The 13,489-nt window shown below is 40.6% G+C and overlaps 1 protein-coding gene across 1 annotated transcript in view; it reads left to right on the top strand.

Moving 5' to 3' along the window:
• ANAPC1 (anaphase promoting complex subunit 1) overlaps positions 1-13,489 on the top strand; it is a 100,044-nt gene that overhangs the window by 66,072 nt on the left and 20,483 nt on the right. The window contains exons 35-41 of the mRNA XM_070380061.1: positions 3,445-3,521; positions 4,063-4,153; positions 4,251-4,304; positions 5,145-5,338; positions 10,261-10,347; positions 11,824-11,941; positions 13,265-13,342. Coding sequence (XP_070236162.1) covers positions 3,445-3,521; positions 4,063-4,153; positions 4,251-4,304; positions 5,145-5,338; positions 10,261-10,347; positions 11,824-11,941; positions 13,265-13,342 — 699 coding nt within the window. The remainder of the gene's footprint in view (positions 1-3,444; positions 3,522-4,062; positions 4,154-4,250; positions 4,305-5,144; positions 5,339-10,260; positions 10,348-11,823; positions 11,942-13,264; positions 13,343-13,489) is intronic.

Genomic DNA, 13,489 nt, shown 5'->3' with positions numbered 1-13,489 from the left:
GTATTCCTCTAAGGAGTGTTACGTGTGTACATACATGCATACTTATCTTTATGTGTGTGTACAAGCTGAAACTCCAGTACTTTGGCCACCTCATGCGAAGAGTTGACTCATTGGAAAAGACTCTGATGCTGGGAGGGATTGGGGGCAGGAGGAGAAGGGGACGACAGAGGATGAGATGGCTGGATGGCATCACTGACTCGATGGACGTGAGTCTGAGTGAACTCCCGGAGTTGGTGATGGACAGGGAGGCCTGGCGTGCTGCGATTCATGGGGTCGCAAAGAGTCGGACATGACTGAGCGACTGAACTGAACTGAACTGAACTGAACACATAAATATATATACATACACACACAAATCATTTTGCTTTAAAGCAGCAGTTAATTTACTTGGAATCAAATGTCAAACCCTGTCTCTTGGGTGCCAGTTCTAGTCTCAGTTGAGTTCTTTAATTCTGTGGGGCCTGGGTCTGCCCTGGTCACATATGATTCGTGGGCTAGGCAGACATTTAACTCCTTGAGTATTTAGATGTCAAAAATAGCAGTTCTTCTGGAAAGTATGCTTTAAAATGTACGTTGTAGGATGAAATTATACTTTTTCTTCTATTCCTTCATTCAGCATATGTTTGTTGATCCTTTGCAAATGCAAGACACCATCCTAAATTCCATGCTACATTTAAGATGCATCTGACATGTAGACTGATTTTGAGAAAACTTTAGTTTGCTAAGTTTATATTTTTTTTAGTTTTCAAAGTGAGGTTAAGCATGTACACAAATAACTATTTTCAAATGGAAAGTGAAAATTCATGTAAGTTCTTTTTTTATATAACTTCTATTTTTAAAGTTTTGTGGAAATGTAGTCCTTGGACTTTTAATATAGTTATCTCTCTGACATTCCTTTTCCTTCAGACTTAATAATTTTAAATTTGGTCTTTATTATATTAGGGTTACCCAGTAGGATATATAACAAGTTCACAGTTCTGTTGTTGATATGCCTGTCTCTCTACTTTCTCCTGGTTCCCACCCAGTCATCTCATTGATTTCGTAGCAGGGCTGCTTGTAGGGAGCAACTTAGCATCAAAAATGGGTTAATAAGGTCACTTTATAAACTGCTTATTTGTTTGAACTTAAGGCATGTATCAAATACAGTAACTAACATCTTCATAAAAAAGCTTTACTCTGCAACCTGTTTCTCTTTTTCTTTCTTTCTTTTTTTTTTGTTCACTGTTATGCTATTAATTGTTCAAGTATTGCTCCCAGTGTATGGGTGGGAACGATGTACTTTTGATTATTTGTGTGTCAGGAGACCTCAAGGCCAGTTACCGTATCTTTTCCATCTTTCATTCCTAGCAACTCGCACACAGTAGCTAGAGCTCCGTACCTCACTGTTACGTTGGAAGAGGACAGACTGGTCCAAAACCACCCTTGCTAGTAAGAGGTGGGGCAAAACTTAAACTGGCTGTTAGGCCTTCAGCGCTTGAGATTTTTTTTTTAACTATTTATTTATATTTATTTTGTTGTGCTGGGTCTCAGCTGCGGCGTGCGGGATCCTCGGTCTTTGTGTTGTGGCATGCGGGATCTGCATTTGTGGCATGCAGACTCTTAGTTGCAGCGTGTGGGATCCAATTCCCCTACCAGGGGTCGAACCTGGGCCCTCTGCACCAGGAGCATGGAGTCTTAGCCACTGGGTACCGGGGCAGTCCTGAGAGCTCAGGATTTTTGTCTTAGACTTCCCTGGTGGTCCAGTGGCTGAGACTCCGCGCTCCCAGTGCAGGGGGCCGGGTTTGATCCCTGGTCAGGGAGCTAGACTCCACATGTTGCAGCTGAAAGATCCTACATGCCACAACTAAGACTTGGCACAGCCAAATAAATACAGATTAGGGGAAAAAACCAGCAGTTCGGTGGTCTTTTTCTTGTTCATTCCTGTGTGCCTCAGCCTGCTTATAAGTGATTACATGTTTCCCTTTGATTGCACCTTATATTTCTTACTTTTTTTTTTTTAAACTTACAAGGCCGTAGAAACGATAACAAGGGCTAGGCTGAAGAGTGTGTTCCCCACCCCCCGCACACAGTTATTATAACTCAGGTTTTTAGTGATGATTTCAAGTGGTTTATGATCAAGTGTGATCTTGTGATAGGAATGGTACAGATCTATAATAATGATAATAATAGCAGCTAACACAAAGAATATGTGCCAGCTATTAATTTTAAGAGCTTTGAGTAGGTTAAGTCTTCTAATTCTCACAGAAACCTAGAAGGTAGGAATATAATTTTGCTTGTTTTACAGAGGTGGTTCAGGGCTAATGTGTGGCCCTGCTTTGATTAGAACCTAGACCTTTAAGTGCCAGGCTATATGCTTTTTAAGATAAAAAGGAGCTTGTAACTGCCTGCTTTCAAAATAGAAATATTTGATTCCTGTATGATATTATTGCTAATTTATATAGTGAATGTTATAATTAGGTTATCCATGTATATATTTACTGCTCACTTTGGAGTTATATCAGTTTTTCAGAATGTCATTCAATTTCTAAGTAGATACATTCCAAATTAAAAATAAAGACAAGAGGAAGAAAGATGGAAGTAGTTATCAGCCTGTATTACATAGCCAACGTAATTGCTTACCACATTGAGATTATGAAAGGGAGAAGGTATTTCAAGGTTTTTTTTTTTTGATTTGGTGGTGCTCAGTATATAAGAAGATTGTATCATAAATGACTCTGAGTACTTACTGGTTTATTATAGAAAGCATCCTGAAATGTCTTCTAAAAAGAGTCATAGGAATAAATCTTCATAGTTTTTCTTCTATGTGCTTGCATTCATAAGTTTTAGAAAATATATAGCTTTATCTTTTTTATTTGTATTTAAGTGAAGAGAAATTAGTTCGTGGTTTTAAAGTTAGATATTCTCTGTATTTTAAAAAAAATAAATTCCTGTTCATACTAAAAGGAAAGGGATGGGTTTCTAAACAATAGTTAACAAATTAACATATTGACAGTTTGGGTGACTAATATGGTAACTAACCTTATCTTTGGCAGGAAGGTAGGCTCAATACTGGAAACATTCATGAGTCTGAATACTGGAGACATTCATATGTCTCTGGTTAAGAGTTCTCTCCAACTGCCTTTTTCGACTTTCCTGCTGCTTCCCCTCACTCCTGCCCCAGGTCTCCTCTGTGGCCATCGTGTCTGGATTTCAGTTCACTGGCGTGAAATATTACTGCTCTGTTATTGCTTCAGAATGTACTCAAGTAGTCCAGTCCTATTGAGTATTTGTCCCATCTTAGATCTGAAATTGGATTGCAGTCAGTATTAAAATATAGGCCTTTGAATGAGATGGTTTGGTAAAGCTTATGTAAATATGACCATAAGCAGTATGTTATTATTCAAATTACTAGATACTTGTAACTTGAATGTTAATATCCAAGTATTCTGCTTTCTGTCTTGACAGATTATAAGAGAAAATAGTATTTCTCTCAGTGAGATTGAATTGCCTTGCTCAGAGGATTTGAATTTGGAAACTTTGTCGTAAGTCCTGAAACATCTAATACACATTAGCTACTCCAGTATCTGTCAGATAAATGAGTTGAAATATATTGTGCAAGAGAAATGCTGTCCTTGATTTGAGTAATTATTCTAAATCCACCATGTTCCTAACCATGGTTTATCAGATGTTCACCAGTTTGTTTTTTTATTTAGCTCTCTAAAGCATAGAATTTTTACCCTCATAAACTGTATCAGAGATTTAACTTATGTATATTCCTTTTTTATCCTTTTCATTAAAAAAAAATTCTCAGTGATTGTTAGAAACTATCTTCTTTTGCTGCATATGAGACAGTGCAGGCATGAGGCAGACTTTATCAGCTAGAGCCACACGGTGCTTCTGCTGAAGGAAAGCAGACGGAAACCTGCCAGTTGATTGAGTACAGGCACACTTGAGCATTCCCAGAAGTAAAGAAACTAATTTAGAGAACAGGAGTATTTATTATTTGTGTCCCCAGGTAATAGTAATAATGAATTTTAAAGCAAAACAAGGAGAGTATTTTAATCTGTTGCGATCTGTTTTCAGGCAGGCACATGTCTACATCATTGCAGGAGCTTGTTTGTCTCTGGGTTTTCGATTTGCTGGCTCAGAAAACTTATCAGCATTTAACTGTTTGGTAAGAAATATCTTCCTCTACTCTGTTCTGTTTTCTTTTTTACAGAGCCTTAGTATGTGTCTTTTAACCTTAAATTTTTTATTTTGTTTTTTTCCAGCATAAATTTGCAAAAGATTTTATGACTTATTTGTCTGCACCTAATGCTTCTGTAGTAAGTCTTTTTATGATGGTTCTCCTTGGGAATAAAATTAAACTTGAAGAAAATTCACTGATAATTCGACTACTTATGTGTTGCCAAATATCTGTACAGTCTTTGAATTTAGAATGGGAGGTTTGAGGCTTTGGCTCACCTTTGTATTTTAGTTCTGGGATATTAGTTGGTTGAGAATGTGACTACCCTTAAAGGCATTTATTTCTTATGATGAGAGAATAATTAAGAAAAGCCATGACCTTCATGGATTGTCATATCTTATGCCATTCTCAGTACTAAATGTTGATAACTGCTTGTTGGAAAAATTACTTAGAAAAAATACAGTTGCTATTGAGGATTGCTGCTCTGATGATAGTAAGACCACAAGGTTTTATTTCCTGGTTAAAAAAAATATTTAATTAACATTATTTAGAAAATTTGCAGCATCAAAAAAATCTAAAAGTAGTCAATAAGTGGACTATGGTATATCTACACTGTTATATAGAGGAGCTATCAACAGCATGTTGTGTAAGAATTTTTACTAGTGAAGATTGCTTATAATAAAATAGATTTAAAACTTAAAAATATTATATGTAATAATATCTCAATTTCATTTAAAAGATAGATACTATAGGTAAGATTTGGGGGAAAAGCCAAAAGTTTATAGCTTTTAGTATTCCAGGTAATTGTTATTTCCTTCTTGATACCTTATTGTCTGAATTTTCCACCTGGAACTTAAATTTCATAATCAGAGAAAATATTTTTTCAGAGTTTTTAAGTTGTGAACATCTGTAGTCTAATGCTGGCTGCTTTAGTTTTATGTAGCACAGCTGATGTGGTGTGGCATCTTCGTGTCTCCAGACAGGTCCTTACAACCTGGAGACTTGCCTGAGCGTGGTGCTGCTGTCTCTCGCCATGGTGATGGCTGGCTCGGGGAACCTGAAGGTGCTGCAGCTTTGTCGCTTCTTACACATGAAAACAGGTGGTGAAATGAACTATGGTTTCCACTTAGCCCATCACATGGCCCTCGGACTTCTATTTTTGGGAGGAGGCAGGTAATATAGTTTAACCATCAATTAATTTATGCCCCACTATGGGGGCCTTCCGGAGAAGGTGATGGCACCCCACTCCAGTACTCTTGCCTGGAAAATCCCATGGACGGAGGAGCCTGGTTGGCTGCAGTCCATGGGGTTGCTCAGAGTCGGACACGACTGAGCAACTTCACTTTCACTTTTCACCTTCATGCATTGGAGAAGGAAATGGTAACCTACTCCAGTGTTCTTGCCTGGAGAATCCCAGGGATGGTGGAGCCTGGTGTGCTGCCGTCTATGGGGTTGCAGAGTCGGACACGACTGAGGTGACTTAGCAGCAGCAGCAGCAGCATGGGGCCTTCCCTAGTAGCTCAGTTGGTAAAGAATCTGTCTGCAATGCAGGAGACCTGGGTTCCCCTGGAGAAGGGAATGGCAACCCCCTCCAGTACTCTTGCCTGGAGAATTCATGGACAGAGGACCCGGCAGGCTACAGCCCATGGGGTCACAAAGAGTCGGACACGACTGTGCGACCAACTTTTTTTTTCTTTAGGAGAGTTACCATCCTCTCTCTAACACATGTGGCATCACTGCCTTTCTCAGAAGAGTCTGTACTCAGTACTTCATTGTATCACTTCTTGTTTCTCACTCTTGAATGATTTTACTCTTCTACTAAATTGTTGTCTCATAAAAGGCATGAACACTGTCAGTCACCAAAGCCTATGAGATTTGCTGTTTTCAATTTTCTTGCTCTCTTTCTAGCATCTATCATTCCTGACCACTTCATCCTTTTGTACGACTTCCCTGGCTTTTAATGATCTGTTTTGGAAAAAATACACTTACAGAATAGTGTGCAAGTCATAGGGGCATGACTCAATGAACTACCTACAATTTGAGAATCTCTTAGATGTTCCATAGAGCAAGATGTCACTCAAAATACCCATCTCCAACTGCTATGCCCCTTCCAATTTACTGTTACTTTATTCTGCCCAAACATACATGCCGTGTAGGTTTCTGACACGTTAGCCTAGTTTTGAAATTAGAACGGAGTCATATACTGTGTGTCCTCACATACTTTCTTTCTTTAGCTCAGCATTGTGTTTGAGATTCATGCGTGTTGCTGGTGGCGTTTATTCATGTCTCAGTGCTCTTGAATTCCATTGTATGGTTTACCACAGTTATCCACTTACTCTGTTAGTGATGGATATGCTTGTTTTCTAGTTTGAAACTGTTACGAACATTCTTGTACATATTTTTGATTTTGCTCTGTACAGATCTGTGAGTAGAACTGGGTCATTGGGTGTATATTTCTTTTATATTTCAGTAGATAATGCCGTCAGTACTCCAAAGGGGTTTTACCATTTTATATACCCATCAGCATCATATAAATTTCCAGTTGCTCCCCATCCTGGTCAACACTGCTGTTGCTACCTTTTATTTTAGCCATTGGGTAGTAGTATCTCATTTTGTTTTTCTTGAATAATGGTATGTGGCACCTTTTTATAGCTTTGATGGCCAACTGAAAATTTCCTTTGGTGATGGCCAAATCTCTTGCTACCCATTTTCATATTGGTTTATTCATTTAAAAATTTTTATTTGTGGTTTAATGTACATAACATAAAATTTATCATCTTAACTGTTTTTAAATGTCAGTAATATTAGATATATCCACATTGTTGTACAACCAATCTCCAAAGCCTTTTCTTTTTGCAAAACTGAAACGCTATCAGTTCAGTTCAGTTGCTCAGTCGTGTCCAACTCTTTGAGACCCCATGAACTGCAGCACACTAGGCCTCCCTGTCCATCACCAACTCCCGGAGCCTACCCAAACTCACGTTCATTGAGTTGCTGATGCCATCCAACCATCTCATCCTCTGTCGTCCCCTTCTCCTCCCGCTTCAGTCTTTCCCAGCATCAGGGTCTTTTCAAATGAGTCAGCTCTTTGCATCAGGTGGCCAAAGTATTGGAGTTTCAGCTTCAACATCAGTCCTTCCAATGAACACCCAGGACTGATCTCCTTTAGATTGGACTGGTTGGACCTCCTTGCAGTCCAAGGGACTCTCAAGAGTCTTCTCCAACACCACAGTTCAAAAGCATCGATTCTCCTGCACTCAGCTTTCTTTATAGTCCAACTCTAACATCCATACATGACTACTGGAAAAACCATAGCCTTGACTGGATCGACTTTCGTTGACAAAGTAATGTCTCTGCTTTTTAATATGCTGTCTAGGTTGGTCATAAGTTTCCTTCCAAGGAGTAAGCATCTTTTAATTTCATGGCTGCAGTCACCTTCTGCAGTGATTTTGGAGCCCAAAAAAATAAAGTCAGCCAGTGTTTCCACTGTTTCCCCATCTATTTGCCACGAAGTGATGGGACAGGATGCCATGATCTTAGTTTTCTGAATGTTGAGCTTTAAGCCAACTTTTTCACTCTCCTGTTTCACTTTCATCAAGAGGCTCTTTAGTTCTTCTTCACTTTCTGCCATAAGGGTGGTGTCATCTGCATATCTGAGGTTATTAATATTTCTCCTGGCAATCTTGATTCCAGCTTGTGCTTCCTCCAGCCCATTGTTTCTCATGACGTACTCTGCATATATGTTAAATAAGCGGGGTGACAATATACAGCCTTGACGTTCTCTGAGGCTCTGTACCCGCTAAGCAAGTACTCCTCATTTACCCCCTTGCCCAGTCCCCTGGCAAACACTGTTTCACTTTCTGTTTCTATTAATTTGACTATTCCATATTAGTTTATCATTTTGATTCCAAGACCTTTGTTAGTTCTTCATGTTGTAGTTAGCTTCTACTCTGTGGCTTACCTTTTAACTCTCTTAATGTTATCTTTTGATGAACAGAATTGTTAATATTTTTCTTTGATGGTTTGTCCTTTTTTGTCCTTTTGATGAAATATTTCCTTACCCACCAGAAATGAAGATATTCTCTTATTTATCTTCTAGAAGTTTTAAAGCCTTTCCATTCACATTTGGATTTAAAATCTACCCAGAACTGATTTTTCTGTGTCTCCCCCCTCGCCCCTCGCCCCAGTTGGCACTTTGCTGTTAATAAAAAGCTTACCGTTCCCCCACTGTTCGGCAGCACCACCTTTGTTGTAAGTTCAGTGTCCATGTACATGTGTTTGTTTCTGGGCTGTTATGTTCAGTTGTCTGTTTTTCTATACTTGCACAGTACCACAGTTGACTTAATTATTGTAGTTTTTATAATAAGTTTTGATATCCAGTAGAGTAAATCCTCCAAAGTGAGCTATGTTCTTTGAAAATATGTTTTTCTGTTCTTGGCTCTCTACATTTTATATAAATGGTGGGATTTGTTTGTGATTTTTCCAAACTAAATAACATTATTAAATATTGATTGGAATTGCATCGAATCTTTCCACTGGTTTGGAGGAATTGAAATCTGACATCGTTGAGTCTTAAAGTCTATGAGTGTAGTGTATCCTTTCATTTATTTAGCTCTAGAGTTTGTGACCTTGGACAACTGACACAATATCTGTAAGTCAGTAGTTACTTTACACTATTGAGAGTGAATTAAACATTGGAACACACCCTTCTGTAAGTACAAAAAGTCAAGATTGTTAAAGATGTGCATTCATTTCCTTTTGACACATTTTGTAGAAGTTTTGTCTTTTAATTGTTTAAAATTAAGAATGGTTAAGGAAATATTATCATAAAAATTCTTTTAAAAATATTTTTTCCTTTCCAAATAAGCCTCTTATTTATTTTATTTTCTGATTCAGTCTCATCTTTTGTCATCACATGCTGTAGGACTCTACTTGCTCTGCTTGCATATTGAGAAGCTTTTCTCCCGTCCTGCCCATCCTGCTGCTGCTTTTCTAGTGACTGACTGTTTTATCTTTGAATGATTGTGTGCACTCTGGGACAAGGTGTACGTTTCTCTTAGCATAGTTAACCCTTATGCTTAATCTCAGAATTTCTGACATTAATATCTAATGTTTATCTTTGGATTTATCAGAATGGTAAAGAGAAAATGGCCTAGCTTATGCTCATGTCAAAACAGATGTATTTCCATGTTTTAAATTTTGAAATCTCTTCTTCATAAAATATATATGTGTATAATAAATACTGAATTCTTACTTGATACCCTAATTATTAAAAGAGATAGGGAAAGAGATATGGGGATGTCTACACATATATGTATAATAAAAAATATGTATATTGAGTAGTGATAGCAGTGGTTTTATGTGATGTCCAGAATCATCTTTATTTCAAAGTATTTGTAGGAAAGACTAAAACTTTAGTCACCCTGTTTTTGAGCAACAGTAAAATATTAATTTAAGAAAATCTCAAAAGATTTTACTTTACTAAGAGTGTATGGCCTTTATAAGATAAGTTTATCATACCGATAATGAACAGAACCTTGTTTTTTAAGGAATAGTTGTTTATTTATTCATTGTAACTTTTTAATGATAGCTTTTGCCTGTTTTATTTAGTCTGGCATTCTAAGGAAATGTCTATGCTTTACAGAAAGGAAAAAAGTGTTTGAGATACCCAGTAAAAAAAAAAACCCTGTATGTTTAGAAGTAAGTTTCAGCATTCTATTAACAGGTATATATAAAACTGGAGAAGAAGGCAGTGTAGTTTACACATAACTTTTTCAATATCTGTAATCTCTACAATTGCGCTCATTGTTCTCACTGCTGTTCTCTCTTAGGTCAAAACTTTGCTTACTAATGTTAAGTTTTGAAATTTAACATTTGTGATGTGTCACTTCTGCCTTAAATAGTAGCTCATGTTGAAATGGCTTAAGGACTGACTAAAACGTTCCCGTTGTTGACGCCCCCACAGTGATCAAGGCATTAGTTTCATCAAGGCACCTTGCCACAACACCCCGATTTCCCGATTCTCAAGTGTGCTGTGAAAGCTGAAGGTTCGCTGTGTGATGAGTAACGCCTGTCCCTCCGTGTTTGTCCTGCAGGTACTCTCTGAGCACGTCAAACTCGTCCATCGCCGCCCTCCTGTGTGCCCTTTACCCCCACTTCCCAGCTCACAGCACGGACAACCGGTGAGCCGAGTGGTGTTCCTCACGCGGCCTTTCTTCAGTTAGCTGGGGGGAGGGGAGTCTGAGTGTGTTTTGGCTCCACAGACTCATTTCCAAATTCGCTATAGTCTTTTCTTAAACTTAGTTATCTTCCTGGGTAAATCTTTTTTTTTTTTTTTTGGTAAATCTTTTTAAAAAGTTTTTCTCGTAAAATATTAAGCCAGAAAAGAACTCTGGGCTTCTGATTCCTGACCAACCTTCTCCCATTCTCCAGTCAGTTGAACTGCTCTAAGGCCAGAAGTAGGCCAGACCAGGGGTATCATTAGGGGAACCTCACCGTGCAGAAGACAGCAGCAGGAGAAACTGAGTACGCTTTGGCCAGAGTGTTTAATTCTGAGAGACGAATTTATCTGATATAGTGGCAATGTCTGTATGAATTCCGTTTGCTCCCTCTTTGAATGCTGAGAAGTTTTGTTTAACTGGCAAAAGGACAAGAAAATGCAGCCAAGAATTAGTTTAGAAGTGGCAGTGACGAGTAGAACCCTACACATGGAGAAGCCATCTGATAACACAGCAGCTCTGTGTTTAGAGCGCAAAGAACCACCACAAGTTTCGGGCCCAGCCAGTCTCTCCTGTTTGTGGAAGAAGGGCAGAAGATAGCCCCTTGTGCCCCAGTGACACCCAGGGCGCTCTGGGAGCTCAGCTCAGGCAGCCCCAGTGGTCTGCCAGGGAAGGAGCAAGAGAGGGAGGCCCACAGGAACTGAGCCGCTGCTCAGAGCTGCAGCGTCACGGGCAGCCAGTGATGGCGAGAGGACCGCTTTCACAGAAGTAGCCTGATGTGAAGTCCAAACTGCACTTTCTTTTTTAAAATTTCTTGGGCCTCACCACACCACATGTGGGATATTAGTTCCCTGACCAGGGATCAAACTCACACCCCCTGCCCTGGAAGCACTGAGTCTTAACTGCCAGGGAATCCCTAAAGTCCAAACTTTAATGATAGATGGTACATAAGAACATTGTTGTTAAAATTAGTGTAACTCTGATGCGTGGTCTCTTACTTGTAAGTTTAGGGAAGATTGTTTTGAGTTGTTAAAGTCAGCTATCGATTAGGGTACAAGGGAGATGGTTAGATAGCATCACCGACTCCATGGCCATGAATTTGTCAAACTCCCGTAAACTGCAGAGGGCAGAGGAGCCTGGCGTGCTGCAGTCGGTGGGGTCATGAAGAGCCAGAGGCGACTTAGCGACTGAACAACAATAAGGAAGAGGTGCTGGTCACAGTATCAGCTGTTTTAAACAGAACGGTTTGGTGACAAGCACCAAGAACCTCTGTGTAACTGGTACAAAAAGAGAGCCTCTCTATCATGTTTTGGCTGAGTCCCATCATCGCCCTTTAGGACTGCCGTCCTGGGCGGGTGCCGCTCGGCTCTGACGTGTCTCACCTCGCGGGCTGCTGTGCTGCCTCCCGTTGTCACGGCCTTTTGTGTTTTCTGTGAACAGGTATCACCTCCAGGCTCTCCGGCACCTGTACGTGCTGGCTGCAGAACCCAGACTGCTGGTGCCCGTGGATGTGGACACAAACATGCCCTGCTACGCCCTCTTAGAAGTGACCTATAAGGTAGCTCTCTGCCTCTGTTGTTGCCTTGTTGCTTTTTATTGCCACTCATCTGTCTTTGCACATCAAAGTGTTTTGAAAGCGTTGTTCTTTAAAAGATGACAACAGTGAGTTGAGTTCCCCTAAAAATTGAAGCCTCCACAGTTAATGTACATCCTGCCAGGCCGTTCAGGCTCATTTGTAGCCTTCAGATGTAATAGTTTAGGGACCGTCAGCTGCTCTTTGGTTTTTAGAGCTTGTAGTTTGTAAATGTCCCTGTTATCTTTACGTAGCTGACAGTCACGTTCCAAAGAACGAAGGGAGTTAATTTCTGGACGTCAGCCTAGTGCTTCAGAGTGTGTGATGAAAGAGCTTTGATTTACATGCACGGACAGATTATAAGCCATTATGTCCTTCCTTCTGGGCTTCTCGGCGGCTCAGTGGTAAAGAGTTCATCTGGCAATGCACAAGACACAGGAGATGCGGGTTCAGTTCTTGGGTCAGGAAGATCCCCTGGAGAAGGAAATGGCAACCCACTCCAGTGTTCTTGCCTGGAGAATCCCGTGGACAGAGGAGCCTGGCAGGCCACAGTCCACGGGGTCTCAATGAATCTGACACCGCTGAGCACGCGTGCACATGCTCCCTTCAGAGAATTGTTCGGTACCTTCTGTGTATCAGCTGTGCTAGGGAGTTTCCTGGTGGCCTAGTGGTTAGGATTTTGAGCTTTCACTGCTGTGGCATGGGTTTAATCCCTGGTTGGGGAACTGAGATCCCATAAGCCATGTGGTGTGGTCAAAACAGGAAAACAAAAAAATAACAAACCCCAAAACTGCTAGGTTCTGGAATACAAAGTTGAGGTGACTGTCATTTCATTAAGACTGTCGTTAAGGAATGTCTGTCACTGAAGTGTCAGGCTTGGATTCAGTAAGAGTAGCCTGAGATAATTGGAGGTTTGTGTGGGGCGGGGGGAGCTGACACGTGCTCTTATCAACACTTCTGGCGGTTGGGAGGCCATCATGGTAGACATGGTGTCTGGACTGAGGTTTGCCAGCCGAGCTGGGCACGTTCCTGGCAGAGAAGACAGCGTGCGGAAGGCCAGAGGCCTCCTGCAAGGGCAGAGGCGCGGTGCTGCTGGCAGGTGAGGCGCGGGCTCGGAGCCCTGGGCGGCGCTGTGGGCTCTGCCAAGGATCGCAGACGGTAGTCTGGTCAGACTTCAGTATCAGAGGGGGTTTTATGCTATTGAGAGTCTGTCTCCAACCTCCGGGGAAGGGAAAGCATGCAGTGGTGAATGTTTTTTGTACTTTTCCCCTAACTGTATAGTAAATGATGACTCTTCTATTTGTGAAGGGCACTCAGTGGTATGAGCAAACCAAAGAAGAATTGATGGCCCCCACCCTTCTTCCAGAACTCCACCTTTTGAAACAGGTGAGTAAGAAATGAATAGAGAGATCATCAAAGGGTAGATTCAACCAGAATAACATAGCATTACAGATAGCCAAAGAAAAGCCTGTGCGTTCTCAGTGCTTTCTAAGCAGTGGGCAAGCAGCAGCAGGGGGAATGGTCCTGACGGGG

The sequence above is a fragment of the Bos mutus genome, chromosome 11, assembly GCF_027580195.1.
Source record: "Bos mutus isolate GX-2022 chromosome 11, NWIPB_WYAK_1.1, whole genome shotgun sequence".
NCBI classification, from domain to species: Eukaryota; Metazoa; Chordata; class Mammalia; order Artiodactyla; family Bovidae; genus Bos; species Bos mutus.
Note: the sequence above shows the minus strand (reverse complement) of the source record. Positions and strands in the feature narration are given on the sequence as shown.